General features: G+C 41.6%; 1 protein-coding gene across 6 annotated transcripts in view; it reads right to left on the reverse strand.

The window, feature by feature from the left end:
• The window catches only part of LOC125761332 (nephrin), a 152,946-nt gene that overhangs the window by 6,966 nt on the left and 124,654 nt on the right, over nt 1-21,326 (reverse strand). For 5 of the 6 annotated variants that reach the window (XM_049422356.1, XM_049422355.1, XM_049422354.1 and 2 more), the window contains 9 exons: nt 20,708-20,841; nt 18,596-18,755; nt 10,770-10,984; nt 6,720-6,801; nt 6,147-6,306; nt 2,940-3,076; nt 2,589-2,864; nt 2,113-2,447; nt 1,820-1,996 (listed from right to left, as the gene is read on the reverse strand). In XM_049422356.1, coding sequence (XP_049278313.1) covers nt 1,820-1,996; nt 2,113-2,447; nt 2,589-2,864; nt 2,940-3,076; nt 6,147-6,306; nt 6,720-6,801; nt 10,770-10,984; nt 18,596-18,755; nt 20,708-20,841 — 1,676 coding nt within the window. The remainder of the gene's footprint in view (nt 1-1,819; nt 1,997-2,112; nt 2,448-2,588; nt 2,865-2,939; nt 3,077-6,146; nt 6,307-6,719; nt 6,802-10,769; nt 10,985-18,595; nt 18,756-20,707; nt 20,842-21,326) is intronic. The other variant, XM_049422358.1, reaches the window with a different exon arrangement.

Here is a 21,326-nt window from a genome sequence, read left to right on the forward strand (position 1 = left end):
AGTTGGCTCGCTAGTTGACAGCATTCTCGAGTAGCGCAAACACGCAGTTTTCCGGCAATGGCCGGTACACAATCAACATTAACGTAGTCGGTGGCCGGAAGCAGCCGGAATGTCGAATGTCACCTGGTCACCTCGGCCCCAGTGGAAAATGTGAGCTGAGCAGAATTTGCTACCAAGGGTCAGCGTGAAGTCCAAAGGTCGACGGTTCGGTGCGTTGAACTGCTGGAGCCGGGTGAATGGCAGTTCCCACGGAATGGTATAACAAAGTACCGTACCCGTGGTTGGCACTGTCGGGACAAAATAATAATGTGCTAGGTGCATTGAATTTATGCTGCTCGGGCAGCATCCGGATCCAACCCGCCGGCACAGCGGGACCGGAACGCACACACACATACCACGAATCGCGTAACCGAAAGCACCGAAGGTAAGCTATGCAAAGTATGAGAAACATTTTCGGCCACCGTTCCCTCGGGACGGGTTTGTTGGGATTGCGTACAGTCATGCGGGCGGTCCAAAGTGATCGTCAAAGGTTCCCGAGGGAGGCTACTGCCATGGAGCGCCCTTTTCGCTCGCCAACGAAAGGGAAACGGCAGGAAGAAATGGCGTGCGAGAGAATTCAGGAAAGTGAAACAGGACGGTGATAGAAAGTCATGATTTGAATTTGGTGAGCTATTCTTCCGGCCAACGGTTTTCCTCAGCTTTACGCTTTTCGGTCCCCAACGACGGGGGGTTACTTGCAGCCGTTTCTAAAGGGACGGTCCGTCCGATGGAACGCTGCGCAGCGGCATGTTCAACGAACTACGGTGCTACTTCCGTGGGCAATGGCATTGTTTATTCGCTAATGAGAAATTTGTCCAATCAGATGTGAAATGATTCGATGGATGATGGCGCAGTGTATGAGGCCTTCCATTCGGGCTAAATATTGGCAGCCGAAGTTATGCTAATGACCGTGTCTTTAGAAGAGGATAGATGGAAAAATACATCTTTAAAAATGCACGACATAAAGGTCAGAATTAAATGATTTGCACTTTAGCTGTTACAATGTTAAACAAGCAATGGAAAATTTAGTTCAATTGAAAGCAGACTCTGAGGTAGAGTTTAATAATGTATACAATTTAAATTTATTTTTATGCTTCAGCAAGTTGCTTCTCCGACTTTTCGTGAAGAAAAGCAACAGGAGTTTTGTTTAAATTTAGTTTTAAGTTTGAATTGGTAGTACTGCGCCTAAAGCTATGCAATTCGAATGGCTTTTGATGATTGCTAAGGAAATAAACAAATTTGATAAGACTTTTTTATGTTCACTATTCTCTAAAATAAAAAAAAATAAAAAAGCAAATTAAGCGTTCATAATAATTCAATAACATACCTGCACGACTTAAAAACACAACATTTTTGAAATGTTTGTATTGAAAAACGAAAACAGAAAAGTTTGATTTCCTTCAATTGCATACAAAATGAAAAAAATCAAGAAAATTTGTGCGAGTATTTTTTAACTAAAACTTTACCTTTCATATGCTTCAGTAACATTTGAAATATAGACAAAAGAACACCCGTAAACATACTGACGATTAACTTTAGACTTTCTCCTCGTCGAATGAATAACGAGCCATTCCAATCAGCAAATCGATTAGATCGTCCACATTGCACTAAACTTTACACAAAACTGATTGCCAGCAGTTTCCCGTTTCCCATTTCCAAAGTCGAAACCTTCTTTACCAACAGCACTTTACAGCTTTATCCTTTCCATAACGAATGGCATGCGAATGGTTCTATTCTACTGCCAAATTGGCTGTTCCTCAGCTCAGGAAGCAGGACTCACCTGTGCATAGATCGTTGGCTCGGACCGCTTGATGTCGGACTGCCGTGGTCGGCCCAGGGTAGCACTGACGTACATTTGCGGTTGGCCAGGATTGAGCTTCGGCATTCCACTACCCGGGACACCACCACCACCCCCACCACCGCCGCTCACCGTCAGATCAGCGTAGGTCAAATCGTGCTGAAATGAGTGTACCGTTAATAATAAAAAGAGGAATAAATAATCGCTCACACACAAAGTCGCTTCCAAATCTCTGTTGACCAAACTTCCACCTTGTGGAGCGGGGGCGGGCATACCTTGTGACCATCGTTACCATATCCACCGATGATGGGCGTCGAAATGATGGTACCATGCATTGGGATGTAACTCTGCCCGTCGGACGATGCTACCGGGTAGACGTTCTGTTGCATACAGTTTTGCTGGGGATGTTGCTGCTGCTGCTGCTGCTGGACATCTCGTGCAAGGGCGTAGAATGCACGCGTATCGTAGGTAGCAGTGGCCGCACTCGGTGGCAACATGCCGCCACTCTGCTGTTCCGCCATTGCAGCCGTTGCGTACAGCCGGGGATGGGCAGCATTGTTAAGCCACTCGAACGCTTTCTCGTCTTCTTCCAGCCGGTGCGTTAGTATCGCTGCGAAATTAGATAGACTGAAACTTATGGCGAAACACAGGGTGGGAGTTTCCCCCGACGATCGATGCAAACGATGGAATGGAGCTGTAGCTTCATTCTATCTTTTGAAACCTTTTTTTAAAGCAACTCCCCGAAACGTACCTTGTGGTATGATGTCGGGGTTCTTCTCGATACTGTCGATGCTACCGTTACACTGTTCCCGGGCCAGATCCGCATCCGGGATGGACTGACTAATGCCGGAAGCATCGTTCGTCGACATGTTGCTCCCACAGTCACGATCCCGGCCAGCCGAACCACGAAGACGCGTCACGCACACGATGATGGAAGCGATCGATATGAGGGCGGCTACCACACCGAGCAGCGTACCGATGAAGGGTTTGATCTGCAACAGGGCTGGCGAGTACACGAGGGACAAATCTGCAGGGAAAGAAGATGGACAGGGTGAAAATGTGTGCTTTCCTCCAAAAACGGGTAAATGCCCACAAAACTTACCCGTTTGCTTCTCGGGATTTTTTAACGTGAATGCCTGCAGGTAGGTGGGATCACTGGAACCTTTGGAGTTTTTGGCAGTGAGAATAATGTTATATCCTACACCGGGTTCGAGTCCTTTCAGATCGAACGAAGGTGAACTACAGTGTGTGTGCGTGACGTGGGAGGAGAATAGTTAGAGGAAAGGCATTATTTTTCATGTTGTATGTAAATAATGAAGAGCAAAGTATGCGAAATGTAATTATTTGTTCCAAAACTCTGGTAGGAACGGTTGTATAAATCATTCGAAACATTGAATTCAATTGAAAAATATTTACATTATTTTAATTTCATATTATCGTGTTCTGTAAGTATTAGCTATAGAATTTACTTCCAACTGTTTCTGACTGTTGTATAAAAAATCCTCAATTAAAAAAAAAAGCGTCAGATTTTCAGAATCTGTAATCCTTCATATGAATCAATCATGGCTTTATGCTCATGAAGTCAATCAGAAAATTAATTTCCACACACTACCCTATTTGTCGTTCAATTAATCGTTTGTTTCAATTACAGCTTCACAATTTAATTGAAAAATAAAAGCCAGAGAGAGTTCTTCTTATTCTATTCAACACAAAGTTAGGCACTCTCGATCCACCAACGCAGCACAACAACGGAAAAACCAGCCACGGTGGATGCAAAAATTCACTTAATGAAATGCACGGTTCAGCTGCAGTGTGCCGATAATTACCGCCATTCGATGTGAACCGGCACGATGCTGCTGTCATTGTTCCGGGTAATTGCACCGGAAACCGATTTCATGGGCCGTGTCAATTTCCTCACCAAAGAGGGGAGGTGGGCAACGGTTACGGGGAAAGCGGGAAACGTTTAAAGAAATAAACCAGCGAAAATGAAGTGAAACAAAAAAAACCGGTGACCGACTCAACATGAGCTGACATTTTCCGGAGTGGAAGGTGAAGAGTCGACTTACGAACAGCTTTATCGTATCGACTCGTTGGCGATTTATCTGTCCATCGGGTGGAGATAGCTTTGCTTCCATCGACCTCAGCACCCTCACCTCTTCGTTCACTTTTTATTGACTTCCGTTTTCCGTCGGACCAGTGTGTCGCTTTCCATTCCACTTTGCGGCCCACTTCTCACGACCCTAATTAGTTCGAGTGAGTGAAAATGCGTGCATCCATTAGCGTCTGCAACGGACGCGCAAAAAACCGGACCGGAAATGGCCAAGTTCTATGTTAATTAGCTGCCCTGCATTTTCTTAGTTCGGTTAACGGTCCTTGCGAAGGGGCGCTAGCGGTGGTTGTGTAAGAATTATTTACATCTTTCTCGTTTCTAAGCTTATTTACGCTCAAGCGTCCATCGCCCGGACCCGCACCGGGCAGTCAAGATGGAAGATGGAAAAGTTAAGCAACACGAACGAACGCGGTACCGGAAGTTTTTGTCGCTTTTTTCTTGGTTTTATTTATTTTTTTTCTCGAACATTTCGGTGAAACATTTTCGCTTCACATTTTCATCATCGTAGCAAATGTTGAACTTTTTAATTAACTCCTTTTCGGAAAAGTGCGCGGCCCCGGAGGGTCGGTTAAGTTTTTAAAATTCTTCCAAATTTGAAGTGAAAAATTCACGCCCCAGTTGCCGGGGTTTTGGATGATGAAACGTAGCATTCGGGCTTTTCGGTGACTTTGGGGCCAAAAATGTTCGAGAAACTTCGGAATGCTTTACCCATCCCGGATGGAAACCGATTAAACAGTAAGTGCATGCAATTTGGTCGGGTGTTCTTAATGTTTGGGCAAATGAAGGTGAAAATGGATGGTGTGAAGGAAAAAGTTGTGTTAAATGCACTTTAAGGAATTTGTAGGCGAATAGTTAACGAGCCAGGATTAGTTCATTTTTTTTGTTGCTTTTGATTGTACGGGATCAATATGCATCATTGTGGATTGCAAAGCATCAAAGGAATAGCTATGGAATATTTCGACACACAAACTATTTTCACCACATTCCAGGTCCGAAGCTTTAATATGTCGAGCTTAAAATTGTGCATTTAAAATCGCCGGTCGATTGGCATGCGATGAAACGACACTTTGTAATTGTATTATTTTTATGTAGAAAGTCGGAAACAAAATACTCTATTTTTTTGGGAAATAATTCAATTTTAAAGTAATAAATTTGGAAAAATACTTTAGTTTTCGCTTTATAAAAAGCGAGACTTGTGAAGAACGAAGCATAATTAAAGCTTGAAGTTTGTTGATAAATTTATTATTTATCCAGTTGTTCTTGTGCTTTCGAGCATTTTCCTTATACATATTTCATTTCTTATTAGCTGCAAAGTCATATTTATATATAAATAAAATATGGAAAAAAGATTTACATCGAATAAAATATAACGTCAGGAACGTTACGTGAATTACGTTTACGTTGAAATTAATCATTTTGTAAATGAATTCCACTCAAAACCCGGCATAAAAAGGGACCCCAGCTGGGATATTATACAGCCCACGATCGATCCATATTTACTGCTATACAACACGTCGTAAAGAATCAACCTAAATCATTAATAAATATTACACAATCTTCGTAATAAGCTGCAAAACTCAGCCATCGGACATTGTAGCACCCCATTCCCCCTTTTTACCAGTTAGCGCAAAGTAACGCTAATCTCAAATCGATGCTAATAAATTTTAATTGCCTCATTGTAACCGGCAAGCCTTCCAAAGAGTGGCAGGATTTCTGGATTGTGTTTTCGCAAGGCAATTCCTACATTCCCGCGCGCGCGCCACTTTCCCAGTGGCATCAATTAATTTTAATTGGTTCACTCCACAACCCACACAAATCACAATAGCGTGCCAGGAAAATGGGACAAACCCGTGTCTCCGGCATTCGCTCAAATACCATCGAAAATATCGAACAATCGAAAGCAAACGGGAAGGCACGGTTGCGGTTAGGCATCTTTCATCATTTGGGGAGCTAATGATGGCCTCGGTTCGGTTGCCACCGTCGTGGCTTCTTAGCAAATTGAATGCAAAATTGCCTCAAAGTGTGCCATTTAAATGGCGTTGAGCCAGGCAGCTAGTTAAGCTAGTCCTTGCCCCCGGGTCGGTATGTTTTGATGTCTGCTGGAACGTGCCCTTATTGTTACTTTAAGTACCCGGTAAGCCAGTGTACCGATTTCAACCCCTCCGACCTTCCCCACGCTGTCTCGCTCACAATACTCACGTTGATTTAATCGAAGTTATTTGCTGCCGGCTTCCGATCACGTACAGCTCGATCTGGAAAACCTGGGGCAGACCACCGTCGTAGCCTTCCAGGCATTCAATCTGCAGCATGTCAAACGTCTGATTCAGGATCGTACAGTTCGACAGGGGATCCGGCTTTCCTGTTGGGTCGTGAAAAAGGGGAACGGGATAAGCAAATTGAAATTAATAATGGTGTTCGCGTGCTGGAATGTTAACGAGTGAAGGCAAAAGCAAAGCAAAATTAAAATGGCCAAAAAGGCTGCACAACTGGCAAATGGGTAAGTAGAGGTTTATTGCTAACCCCTTCAGTACCAACAATCGTTTACGATGCTTTGTTGTGGTTGGCGAAGCCATATTTTTTACTTCATTTGAATTGTTAAAGCTTGTTTGTTACAAATTGCCATTAAAATTTCAACAAACCAAAATAACTCAACTAACGAAAAAAAGAACTTAAATCAGAAAAAACGGTTAGTTTGCGCCAACGAAATATAAGCAAAACCAAATCATTCTTCCCATTGGTTGATTTATCAACCGTACACGCCCAAAAACTTACCTGCCGGTATGAGATTGAACAAACAAGGCTCCGTTTGGGCGCCAATTTCGTTCCGGCCCCAGCACAGCAGCGTTCCGTAGTCCTGTGAATATGGAAATGGGACGGAGAAAAAAATATGTTCCAGTTAAAATGGACTGACGAGTCACTGTCGAATTCATCTAATCTTACCGTTTCGCATCGATTTTTGTGCAAAAATTTCTATCTCGAAATGGAGAAGAGGTATGTAGAAAATGCAAACAAAACAAAACAAAAAAAAGGAGACTCTACACAGCCACAATCTTTGGTAGGATCAAAAGTTTTTGCTCCTTTCACCTTATGCTTTGTGGTGCTACTACCCAGGCATGGTTCTGGCGAAACAGCAGCATCGAGTCGAAATCGAATATCAAGCCCTCCGTGCGCTTGGGTAAAAATGATGAACGAAATAATGGGCAGCATGGTGAAAATTGGAACCATTCCGTATGGAAGCCGGAATTTTCCCTTTTCCGAAACCAAAACCTTCCGAACCGAAGCGGCATGGTGCGGCATGGAAATTGGAGATCAACGAAAGATGATGAAAAATGAAGGGCTTTGACGTGATTGACAGAAGGCAGAGTCGTCGTGTTGAAGGAGGTGAAGGTGAAGTGATCGGAGTGCCGTATCGATAGGAAGTATATGTTAGCAGTCCTGAATCGGGGGGGCCCAGGACGCGATGGAAATAGGACAAAGCATCATTTGCAGTTTGCTCGTAGCTGATGAAGACGTATGACCGAAATTGTCATTCGGCGGGCTGATAAATTATCTTCCGGCGTTCTGTTTCAAAAAAAAGGGTAGCACCGGAAAGGGGTGGCGCCCGATGGGTAGTGAGGTGGGAGGGAAGAGAAGAAGGAAGGATCTAGCCACAGGGAGGAATTTGTTTTATTGACTGTTGTGATTGAAAGTTTTGGGTTTAGCGTTGTGATGAAAAATGGATTCGGATAGCTGCACTGATATTTGATTGAAATCATCCCGACTGCAGCGATATGGGACGTTGTTGTGTGGAATGGTTTGTTAGTGTAGTTAAAGTTTTCTGCAGTAGAGCATTAATATAAATTTGATTGATGTTTTTTTTCGTAAAATATTGATTTAATCAACGTGAAACAAGATCAATTATTTAGAATTACAAACAGAACTCGAAAAATTGTTAGCTAAGTTGAGGACCTCAAGTTATCTGTCTGAATGAGATTAAGAAAGGAAATATAAGGAAAAAAGAAGATCCATTCTTATAAGCCGTTCATGAATTTAAAGAAATAAAGAGGCCAGACTTTTATGTACATTTTATTGTCTGCCTTGAGCAAATCTGTGCTGAGACATGAAAATAATTGAAAAGTAACGCAAAAAAAGAAATTTAAAATGATGAAACGCAAGGATCGTTAAACGGCTGTACTGTAGCCTTAGCAAATAAGACAAATTAAGACTATTACGGCTCGAGTGTTTTACGTTCGAAATACATAATTGTATTTTTAAATGATTTTCCTAATTAAAAGATTCAATTTCTTTTGGACATTTTGGCGATTCATTCTAATAAATTTCAGATGAGTTAAGTAAAGTTTGATTCAATAAAATAATCATTTAAAGCCACATAGAATAATAGGGTTTCTACCAGCTAGCTATAACTCTATAATAAAACAGCCAATTTAAGTACATAATATAAAAAACTCTATAGAAAAAAAAAACATAATTAAAACATCATTCCGCGAACCACTTATAGCCACAACTTCTTTCACGACACAGCGCGAGACTGTTCCGCTCAGCATCAATCGCTACGCAACTCATCAACCAACCGAAATAGAAACAAAAGTTAATGAATAAATTATGATCATTCAGCGGCGTGTCTGGGTGTCATTTTAGCCTCCTTCGTTCGTCCTCCAAAGAATGCCAAAACAGGAAAAACGGATTTTTTTTGGTTTTAAAATTTATTAAATATCTGTATTTTCTTCTAAAAGCGAAATCTACTAAAAAAAGTCCTTCGTTCTCTAAATTTTCTTTCTCAAATCATGGGCAAAATAATAATGGTAAAAGGGAGATAAAAAAAGTTTTCTCTTTTTGCGGTCCCGTTTGCTTTAACCATGGATAGGATATGAAATAAAGAATAAAAAAAAATCAACAAGAAAGGACAATTTCCCGCGATAGCGTAATCAGTGTGATAACGGATGAAGAATGTTTTGGGTCTGTGCAAACGAAGAAAATGTCGCGCCGGGTAAAAATGGTAAAGAGATGAGGTCCGCTCGGAATGGCACTGTTTGTGAACACCCTCATAATTACAAAGGACTTCATTTTTCGGGTGCCGATGGTGCGGATTTCTCGCCCGAAATCGACCGAAAAACACACACACTCACACAAATCGCGCGTCCCATTTTGAGGACGCGTGCGGCAAAGGAGGAAAAAAAGATAAAGAATTTAAACCTCCGCACAGAGGAAATAGCTCAACCAGTGTGGTGTAAATCTTACGCCCATTTGGAAACGGCACGGTTATTGGGTAAGGGTATCGAGCACTGGAAAACGCTCGTGACGGACGACGGTAAACAGTTTTTCCTAGAAGGATCTTTATCAAACCAAAACCATCGTCCGATGGGCGATGAAACCGTAAAGCCGCCGTCAATCTTCCATTCCAGTGGTAATCGGTTTCAATCCCTTTTTGGTGGAGCTCCATTTGGTGACTATTCGGTACGGTTATCAGTGGGAAGTTCTTGCCTCTTGTCACGAGCGGGATCTAATCCTGCGCTTGGAGGCTAGCGATGAACAAACACACATAAAAAATAGGTTCAAAAACAAAACGACTTTAACATTCCACAGGATTTTGGGTTATCAGCAATACAGCCGGACAATCAGGGGTCCCCGGACTCGGCTCGCGGTTGGTTAGAAAAGCAAGAAACACACAAAGCATGTCCACTCTGAAGGCGTGAAGCTCCCGAACGATTGTTGAACGATACGAGGGATGGGAGATGTTATTTTTTCTATCCCAAATGTTCACAACAACAAAACCCTGAATGCTGAAGCAGGATAAAAGTTTTCACGAAGGGTTACCCGAGGTGTAAACAAGAAATTATGATAATTGAAAACATAATAGGTGTCGGTGTTGTTTCCTCGATGGTTGTAGGATGGTTTTTGATGATTATTTTCCACCCTTGCGCTCAGCAAGACCGTGCGGGTTGTGCGTTTCCAAAAAAAAGTAACAAAAAAGCCGTTTTCTTTCACAGGAAGGGATATTTGGTGTGAGTGTTTAATGCTTTTCTTCCCACTCGCACGCTATGGCAACGAATGGGGCACACAGCTAACGGCCCGAGACGAGAATCCAGGGAAATGTGTTTTTCCCCTGCTAGGCTTGCTATCGAGTCGAGGACCTTGGTGGGTTTATACATCTCTTACGAGCGCGACCTAACACGATCTGGCTGTGAAGTAGAATGTCGTGTTTTACAAGGTGTGTTGTTTTTTTTTGCAGCTGTTGTTTCTTTCGGTATTTATTCTGTCTCAGCTGAGACAAAATGACACTCAGCTGAAAGACGGTGTAGTATGAAAATAAAAATGAGTCTATGTTTTTGCATTCGGTAAGGTTGGGAAAGGGGGGTTGGGGTGAGGTATTTAGTGTTCTTGCTATGGAAAGTGTTTGTTTTGTTGTTTCCGTGGGTAAAAAGGAACCATTAGGTACCCCGAATAAAGAAGTTAAAGTTGTCCAATATGGACTTCGGTTCGAAAGTGGACGGTGAATAAATGATCCATTGAGGAAATGGTTGGAATTTTGAAGATAGACAGATTTAATAAAAGCATTGAAGGATTAAGACGTAAACCTTGAAGCAGTTTAGTTAAAATTATTTTATAAATGATTTAACTTCTGGATATTGCAAAAAAAAATCAATTTTGCATTTTTCTTAGAAAAATGCAGCTGACATTATAATTTAAATGATGTGTGCAGCTGTTACCTGCTTTTTTACAGTAAATTCCGTTTATTGATTCAAAAGTATTGAGTTCTAAAGTACTGAAGTAACGGTGCCTGAGCAAACTGAATTTAAAATCATTCTACTGACTACTCCTTACCTTTTCCGTCACCGGTTTGAAGTGTGCCACACTTTTCGTCCGATCGCTCAGCACTTCCGAGGCAGGAATATCTAAACTCTCCGACACGGAGGTGTTATACTTCCAGGTGAATGTAACGTTGCTTGGGTTAGCTTCCAGCTCGCACACAATTTTGGCCAGCTCGTTCCGACCGACGTTGTACGTCGTTACCAGCCCAGGTCGACAAACGGGCGCAACTGAAAGGTGAAAGAAAAAAAAACAGAACGAAAGTGAAAATGTTGTTATTTATAAGGAGAGAGAGGTAGAGAAAACAACACAAAAAACCCAAAACTCGAAGTAAATTCTCAGTGCATAAATTGTGCATTCGAAAGTAGGGTGGCAACGAGCAGTGAGCACCAAATTAGAATTATTATCGGATCCGATCAGCAACTGGCAAGGGGCCGCCCAGTGCTGAGGGCGGATGAATGGAAGAAAATACACTTTCATCGCAAAAACACTTCACGTCCCTGCAGGTCGCTCGGAAACGAATGGTAACGTGAAACGTTTGCACCATTTGCGTGATTGGGTATTTAGATTCCTTCGTCCAACCAAAGAAGAGGCGACGGGAGGGCACTTTGCATTGAAAATACGCTCCCAAAATGCGCACCATGCCGGGGGTGGAAGATTTGCCGGATATCACCGATTTTTTGTTCCCCTTTTTGCGTCACGGGGTGATCGTGGCAAAACGGAAAGCGGAAGGAACAGCTATCGCTTCAATCGAATCGAAAGAATGTGAAGGTACGAAAAGTAAACGGTTAGCCCTTCCGTCTCGTTTCCCTCGTTTGCAGCTAAAAGTGGGTAGCGGAATCACCTGAACGTGCAAGTCGCCCGAACAAAACCTCGATAAGTAGCAAGCGGTTAGGAAGCTTATCGCACACCATCCAATTCCTTGCGCGGGTACTAGTGATGTGTTTTACTTTTTTTTCCCGGCCCTGTCCTCTTCATGCTCACTAATGGTCCAAGCGTGGGGCAAGAGTGGGAGATTAAATTTAGAAACTGTACGTTCCGAAACCGAAGCAAGCAGGCTAGGCATCGATATTATTCAATTACTCGGATGTTCAGATGGGAAACTGATGCGGTGAGTTTTGGACGTTTTCTTGCCCCCCAGTGAATTGTTAAAGGCGGTTCCGAGGGGGAGACCAGTGCTAGGGAGGACCGACGGGACATACATGGAGCAAGGGTGTGCATTGGAAAATGGAAAGCGAGATCGGTGGTGGTGGACCGTTCTGGTGGGATTTTCAATTACCGACCAAATTCGTGCTGGCACGTCGTCGATAACCCCCCCGGATAGAAGATGGAGATTTTATCCACCAAATGGCCATCCAAGTGGTGCTCGTTTCCTTTCCCACCATCCCCTAAACGGCCACCCGCCAAACATGGTTGGGTGTTTTAATTGAAAAGTAATACTCCAAGCTCGTTACTGGCTGCCTAAAATTTTCACCAGCAAAGGCGAGATTGTTTGCTTTTCAGTTCAATTAGGCATTGCGCTGAATGGTGGTGGTGGTGGTCGGTAAGGATGAAGCTGGAATAAGCGCAACGGATTAAACCAATGGAGAAAAATGTTTGAAGAAAAAAAAATGTTAACAGGAAACGAACCAAAAACGAAAGGAAAAAAAAATCTCGCCTCCTGTACGGTAACATTAAAAGGATGGCGAACGAACTTTCTGCTTACCCTCGCGTTAAGCTTACCGTCCACGTGCGACTTTTCTAATCGAAAATGATTTGGGTTTAATGTAGAAATGATGTCGATCTTAATGATCCAATTAGATGGTTTCACCAACAGGCGTCACGTGAATCCCACTGTTACCCACTATTCGCTTTATCGAGATATAATGAGTATTAGCGCAAATTTAATAAAGTTTAGGTTCAGATTATGGGACTTTTTATTTCAGCGGCATGAGGAAACGGTTTGAAGAGAGAGAGAGAGAGAGAGTAAAAAAGAAAAGCTAGGTGGATAGTATTAACCGAAGCAGAAGTGTTTTCCCCTGTTTCTTTGGGGAAATTAAACTGACAGTGAGTTGAGTTTGGTGCGTTCGCGTAAAATTTCTCTCGTTAACTTTTGTTTTGATTTCATTAGTGCGTACCCTGGGATGGATAATGATTGTTTAAAAATTGAACGCACAAACTTTTATAAGCCATTAAGAAAAATCCGTTGCTTTTAAAATGTTGCATTGATGTGAAGGGTGGTGGCAGTTAATAATGGTGAACAGACCAGCTGTAATAAGTCTTAGTAATATTTTCGTTGTGAAAATTTTCTTTAAATAAGAAAAGCTAATTGTGAGTTTATTGTTTGAAAAATTGATTCCCTAATAAGCGACATATTCAAACATTTTGTCCATATGTTCAAGGAAAACAGAGAAAACTCAAAATTTGTTAACTGTACAGCCAGTAAAAAGGACATTGCGAGGCCAATTTTACTGAAGCTACACTTCTTGCTAGTAATCTAAAAAAAAACACAAAACAAAGCGCAATGGTATCGAAAATTGCGTTGCAAACTATAGTTGTTGTCCATTCCTCTGGTTATGATTCAGTTTCGTCATCTGCAACCACCCTCAATCTTTTCTCTACAGCTCATTTGGGAATGAGAAGAACAAAAGCAGTAGAATTCCAATCCATATCTGTTAGTGTAATGTAGCGGGAAGGGATGTTCATTTTTTTCCTCCTCTTTCTTCTGCCGCCCAAGAGAACATCATAAACCAACACCAAGTGGCACTCGGTGCAGGTTCTTTTTTTTCAACTGGGATACAACATAACACTGCTCTGTGTTAATTCAATCAAATTCCGGAAGCGAGAATGGTACAAACTGTGCCCGATATGGGTGCTTCGCTTCGCTTGTGCGTCCGCTAGACAAACGCTAGCAAGGGTTTGTGCGTGTTGAAAGACGTCATACGGCTGAATAAGGGAAAGGAAAGGACACGAAACACAGAGATCGGCTTCGTAGAGGATATTGCGCTGACTTCCTGCTGGAGCAGTTTCTTCCTCAAACCCCCGCATGTTTTGTTCCGTGCTCCGGAACAAATAGAATCAGCTACGAAATCGATCCATTGTCGCTGGCAAGCGATGCCTTACATGGTACTGTGTTACCACTGCTGGTGATGCTGCCGTTGGGCGATAAAATTGATTGTTTTCCTTCGCATCCCTAGTAATCATTATTTTCATCGTGCTAACCTCCCTCACCCTGCCCTGGGTCGGGTTCGGGTGCGCCACTCTTTGCGCAATGGTTTGTGCTTCGAGCGTGTCGTCACGTTGCACAGTTCGTCAAACAGCAGATAGGGTGGATAAAAAGGAGCGAACGTGTGCTAAATTTTTCACGCCCCAAACAAGGGGTGGGTTGTGAAGTATTTGCCCGAAGTAAGCCTTGCCTGTCCTTGATAAGAAGATACTGTCCCTTTTTGTTTCTTCTTCTTCGGGCTCGTTTTCCAGGGGACAATAGTGAGGTTGACTATCAAAAGTAACCGTAGCACTGTGAGTCTGTCGGGCGATACTGTTTGATAGATCGGATAGGGTGAACCATATGGTGCAAAACTTTTTTTTTCGTTTGCCTACGCGCCTTACCTTCTTCATGATGAGGTGTGACAAATTTTGCTGAAATGTTGCTGTACACTATTGAGTGCAATAACCAGACAGCGAATCAAATTTGCAATGAAAACACAATATAAGGACGATATAAACTAGAGACTGTATAAGCACCCGAAGAAAGGAAGGCTTCGGTATGATATGGTTCGGTCCTTTCAGCACAACCACATTCACTGATGGAATGAAACGAATGCTTCGCATTCTTAAGCATTATTTTATGATTTTTATTTTCCACACGGAAAAGCAAATTTCAAATTGAAGTGAAAAGGAAAAAAATGAGAAACCCCTCTTGCGCCTTACGATTTTCAAATAAACTTCGAAACGTTACGACCAGTACGTTGAGAGTAAAGTGTGATAGTAAATTATGGGAATAATCGAGCAAAAAGAATATGAGAAGAGCAAAGGCATGTTTGATATTTTTGGATTACCTACGTGGAAAATGTTTAACAAAAAACTAGAAGAAAATGTTATTAAACAAAAGCATAATTATGTTTTTGATTTGGTAAGGCACTTCGCAAAACACAGCCAGAATGAATTATAACATATGATGAATTTCTGGTATTTGATATAATGTGAATTAAACTAATGCCCCTTTGAATGAATTCCACATACCCGTGTAATGCGAAATATTTTGCAACGATGGATGATTGGCTAAGAATTGCAAAGAAAATAAAAGTTTTTTTTCCATTCACTTGGATGGAATTCACTAAAACTCAAAAAACAAATGGTCTTGTCCACAATCCACCCTAAAACTCCGTCACAAAGCAAGTAATACCTTTAACAGCGCAGCTAAGTGTTTAGGTTCGCCATGAATCGTTAATTTACCTCCAGATGTCTTAATTTCTGCGTGACATCGGTCGGTACATTTTTCTGTTGTTGTCACTTTCTTCACGCAACACCTTTCTACACCTTTACGCGGTAGACATTGTCACACCGTCACGATGAACAAGAACGGAAGAATAATTTCATTTTATGCCACGCACTGGCAAATAGTAAAACAGGCACAAAATGATGCGGGCAGCATGATGTTTTGCACAAATTTCCACCCAGCTGGTGGTACTGGGCGTAGTAACAGAAATAAAAAGCAAAAAGTAGAATCAGACAAAAAAAAATCGTTACCACACTCCTTGCAGGAAGAATGGATCCTTCCCCGTGGTACCGGCGCAAAAATGGCAACGGAAGCCAACATCGCCGAATGCCGCCGGTTTTTGTGGCTTCGTTTCACAGGAAATGACTTTTTTGCCCTCCGGATCGGTGACAAAACCATCTCGAAAGCTGTTTCTCGCAAACATAAATCCATCTCAAGAGGATGGTTGGACGGTTGGCACCCGGTCCACTACCACCCAGTCCGAAACCGGTGAACGGAAGCTGATGCTATCAAAATTAAAATTCCACGTTAAACTCACACCAGCGTTACGCCGGGACCGTCAGCAGGCCGGAAGGAGTGTCCCGTCGGTTTTTGCCAGTGGGAGTCTTTCTTGAGTTTTCCCCCCTTCCACATCTCTACCATCAGCACGAGTTCGTGGTCGACCGAAAGTCGATGGTCGGTTTGATGTGATGTCGTCGTTCGTTGCAAGCCTTTCCCCCATGGCAGACCATAGACAGGTGGTTGTGACGGTGGCATTATCCGTAAGCCATAGCCAAACGGTCATATGAAACAGGGGAAAGGAACCGGGCGAAAGGATCTAGACGGTGGGGGTCAGGGATGAAAGTGAGATAGATTGTGTCAGTGGAAAAGGAACCGTAAGCATCAAATAGACGATCCTTTTTAACACCACAAATCTAATTAAGAAACTCATTGAAGCTTTCAACGCGCTTTTTTGTTCAATCGTCTTCTTTTGCTCGAGTGAAAATAGCAAGCAACGCTGGCCGTTCAGCAGCGAAAGAGCGGAACATGAAAGTAGTGTGAGTGCGAACAGTGAAAATTGTTTCACGAAAGAAGTGTAACAGTCTAAAACAGAACAGGGGACAACGTCTTCGGAGCAGTACGATAGAAAGGACATTAGCTTGGGACAAAACGCTCCAAAACGAACAGTCGTCTTTGCGAAGAATATGGTTGGAGAGATGAAAAATCATGTAACGTAATAAACAAAGAAACCCTTCAGCTGGAGCTGGAGAAGGAAGATCAACTTCCAGAAGGACGAACACCGTTTTCAGTAATCTACTCAAACAATGCGAAATCAACATCCATTCGAATTGAAAGCGTTTGTTTATACGCTTAAATGATACTAGTCGTTTCTTAAGCATTCGGAGGTTTAGTTTACAATAAAGATTGTGCATTTATGTAATGTGAGAATCTTAAGCATTTTAAGATGTTAAAAGAATTCTATTCTTGATTATTTTGATTAAGTATTTCAGAATAAGTTAAAACTTCAGCAAATGCAAATGTTTTGAAAATTCATTAATTGCTACCAAATATAAAATGGTTCAAGAATATTTCAAGCTTTTAATTTAGTCATATAAACCATGATTGCGTAGTGGATGCGGTTTTAGCTCTTTTTGCATTTTTTTTATGTATCCCACACGGAAAATGGAGGCGCCTGGTACTGCAGTGAATTGTCATGTATCATATTGGTTAAATTAAACTTACTGGCTCAATTATAACATTTTAGTATCTAGAAGAAAATATATCGAGCTTGGTGCCATTAAGTCTATTCCTGAAGTAAACAAAAATAAACTTATTTGCACTTCTATGACAAAACCAATGGAGGCGCCAGGTACCTGATAAATATTTAAATACATATCATCCCGTCACTAAACGCTTATCAATTGTCTCGTTTGCAAACGCGATTCAGAAAATGTTTGCGAAACTCCAGATATAACAAAATTGCACAAAGTCGCTATACGTGTATTTTTTGTGAAAATCGCTATTCGAAGCGCGACTTGACGCCAAGACAGTTTTCTGTAATGGTGGCCAGGATAACTCGAAAAAATAAAAAAAAATAATAAAAAAATTAAAAAAATCTATAAATTTGAAAATTTCTTAAGGCTATAACCTTAACTATTTTTGTTGGGATTTTTAGCAAAAATGTTATAAATCTATGTATTTGAATGCAGATTTGTTGAAATAAGTTTCTTTTCACTCAAATAATGCTTTAAATAAAAAAGAATAAAAAATAATAAAAAAATAAAAAAAATCTAGAAATTTGACAATTAAAGCTAGCTAAAGCTATACCTTTAGCTTTTTTGGGAAATTTTGCAAAAATTTTAAATTTATGTATATTAATGCGAATTTGTTGAAATAAGTTTCTTTTCACTCAAACAATGCTTTAAATAAAAAAAGGTTAAAAAATAAAAAAATACAATTTCTTCTGGCTATCGGAAAAATTATGACAAGATTTTCCAGCTCCAAACATACAAGAAAACAAAACGGACAAATCTGCGCTACTGTTAGCAGCATCCGTTATTTGTATCACAGGAGTCAGCAGCATCAAGCGACGAGCTTTCTTGATGGTCCGTTGTTTTGATACATCATCACTGGGTTGAAAAAACTTGCCTTTCTCATCGACTTCATCAACACAATAAATGTATTACTTATTATAATTTTCTTTGTTTAAATTAATTTAATTTAATTCAAAACTATTTTCTCACTACCGGCTCGATTACAAACGTCAACAAACCTTGCACGAGAAAAATTAAACAACCTTGAAGTCGCGCCAGAATCGCAAAATTATTTTGGAAAATTGAGCTACTTTTGTCGCATTCGCAATTGCTGAACATATAGTGAGATTTGTTTAATGTAAAATGTATTTCTTTCCATTATTTAATGATTCATTCACCTTTATATAGCTGTGTATGTAATCCATCTCACGATGAAAAAAACAAAAGTTAAAAGCTCATTACGTGGAATATTTATCGCATTATAAGTAACATGGTTGGCATTTGGGCGATTTATTCACCTGAATTAATTCTTTAAATTGAGTTTGTTACAAATTACAATCACTTTTCATTACGCTTCCACGTTGCGAAACAAATTGTTTACTGTAATTGTAGTGTAGAGCAAAAAAAAACAAGAGAATAAAAACCCGTAAATAATATCAAGCCTGCTGGCATGTGTGGACAAACGAGCAAATCTCATGCCTTCACCCGATACGACCAGTGGAATGATACGACCCTGCAGTATTTTTCATCGCTGCGGCACCACACAAAACGACATACGCATAATCAGCATAATCAGCATAGCCGCTGGTAGCGGCCGCACCGAATGGCCTCACCACCATCATCATACTTACACTTTATGTCCAGATGGACCGGGTTGCTCTCACCGTCACCCTCCCGGTTGCTGCCGACGCATGTATACTGTCCGGCCCGGCTACGGCTCACGTTCTGCAGCACCAGGCTCTGATTCGATACGGTAACGCCTTCGGAAGGATTGTTGACCAGCTCTTTACCCTGTAGAAAATGTTGCAAGAAATAAAAAAAATGCGCCAGATGAGCAAGGATAAAAATAATGCAATGAAAATAAATGTATGGTAAAATGGTTTCCACTAGCTTTAAGTGTACGAACAGTAGAAACACCGTAAAGATGCAAGCGTTTTTTAAAGCCTTGGAATCGATTTGTAAGTGAACAGAGCGACGCTTTTTTCTTGTGCTTTAGCACTTTTGGCAACATTTTGGGAACATCAAGGCTATAAAGGGAAGAATAAATGACTGGTATGGCCTTTGCTAAAGATGAAACACCAAAAAACCCCAAAAAGAATTGTCTCTTCCGGTCACGGAGCAATGAGCGCGGCTGAGGTCAAAGAGTGAAAAAATAAAGTGTTTCTAACAAACGGTCTTCAGGAACAAAGCAACGAAAAAAAACTTCCCCGAAAACACTCACAAGCGTACACAACCAGCGCTACGGCCACGGAAAATGGTCGAATAGCAGGCGAAATAATTATGACGACCTTTCCTACGATGCCGTTTAATTTGGTACGCACTTAATCTACATCTTGGAAGCTTTATTTCTTCCAACCGATCGCTATTCGCTCATTTGCAAAAAAGACTAAAAATGGCTGTCCATTTTTGGTGCACGCCATACTTCCGAGTGCTTTTATCAGACTCGTCCAGGGTTCCCCGGGAAAGCGCAAAGGTTTTGTCGCAAAGATCTAAGCTGTGGATAAATTAGTTCCTAGCACTTCATTGCGTACCAGCAGTGGACAAAAAAAAGTGTGCGTTGCTGTACTGTGTGCTGTTATAGTATAATGGTCTGAAGACGGCAGCTTCCAGACGCTTGTCAGCTTGTCAACCCTCGCAGGAAAATGCGTCTGTCCAGCCAAGACGAAGAACAAGATAACTTTTGGTTCCACTCATTCGCTCTCTTTCTAAATTAATAACAACCAGTGTGGCAATAAAAGAAGATAATTAGTGTTACGCATCACTTTTGCTGTTGGTCCTTTTTCCACAGTGTTGTGTTGCTTTCCTTCCCTTTCCTTCTTATTATTTCTTTTCCTTTGGTGTATATTTTATGTTTGGCTTCTTTTTTGCATAATGTACAGAATTTCGGGTTAGGATGGATGGATGGACAACCCACGATCGCCACCATAATGAAACGATAGCGGCACTTGAAATGTCCTCCATTAGCCAAAAATAGGAAGCAAAAGAGAGCTTCCGCTCGTGAAGGGTATTAGTATTAGTTGGGGTCATTACCGAAGAAGCATTTGTTCGCTAGAATCGGCATTTCCAGTACTGCAAACCGTCATCGTCATTCAACCCCACAGCACACAACGCTGTGTATACGATCGCACTGTTGCTGGAAGGGAAATTCGTAATAAAACAAACGACATCAGATAATGCCGAATGGAGGTTTCGCCTTCCCATTCCTCCGAGTTGCATGGATGGTTCGTTAGGGAGAGCGACCATTGCAAACATTCGGTACAACACACGTTGTGCTGCCAGCCATTCATGTGATGACCCAGGGTCATGTGCTTTTTTCCCGCAGGTGGTTCCAGGCCGTTGGAAGGAGTGAAAGGTTTTTTTTTGTTGCTGGTTCAAAAAGCGAACGGTCTGTCAAACTGGCACTGAAGTGAGCCACATGGATGAGTAAGAGTTGCTTCATCATAAAACATAAGGATTAATTTGTTTTTATGTGTGCCACGGGCGAGGTAGCATTTAATTTTTTCTCTCACATGCTGTGATACAAAAGGAAAAACGCATTGCAAATGTGTCGTTTGTGTTGTCTTTTTTTTTGGTTGCTCCTTTTCTTTGACAGGGGCATCCCCATACTCAAAGGACACAATCATCACGACCAGCCGGTCAAGTTGCTATGGTTGCTAATCCACGGAGAAGCGGTCACAAAATAACGATACTGCTACTAGTGTATGTGTGTTTATGTATGTGTACCACCACTAGGAAACACTTACGTAATGGCGCCAGATCACTTTGTACACCCACGGGTTGGATTTGATGTTGCACTCGAAGTACACGTCGACCCCTTCCGGGATGGAGGAGGTGTAGTTGTAGTTCGTACCGTACTCGAGCGTCACCACGGGAACGTCTGTAATGAAAACATTTTGCAAAAGTATCCATGAGTAGGTGTGGTGTGAACGAAACAAACAAGCAAAAAAAAGGGGCTACTAACAAAGCAATGCGCTGGGTTGCGCATTTGCGCAAGGGCGTGATAGTAGTAAAATTAATTAACAAACGAATACGTGGTGACCATTTAAAATGGTTAAAGGGGTTTTTTTTGGGAAGGTTGGTCTGAAAGTCGGCAAAAATTCCTACCGAATGAACTTACGCTGCGATGGAAGGAAATGGGGAGTGAGGATTTAGGGTTGAAGGGTTGTAAAAAGTGCACCGAATTAAGGGTTACTTAGGAGTTTTGTTTCAGGATGAAAAGAATGTTTATTCTTCCAGGTCATTAAAAATGTTGTGAAACTGTTGCTGAGCTGCTTCTTCAACCAGAAAGATATGCTACGGACAGTGTGTTAAGAAACTAAGGAAGACATTTTTTTAAAGTTAACTGAATTTGGAGTACGAGTG

Source organism: Anopheles funestus, chromosome 2RL, assembly GCF_943734845.2.
Source record: "Anopheles funestus chromosome 2RL, idAnoFuneDA-416_04, whole genome shotgun sequence".
In the NCBI taxonomy this organism is placed as follows: Eukaryota; Metazoa; Arthropoda; class Insecta; order Diptera; family Culicidae; genus Anopheles; species Anopheles funestus.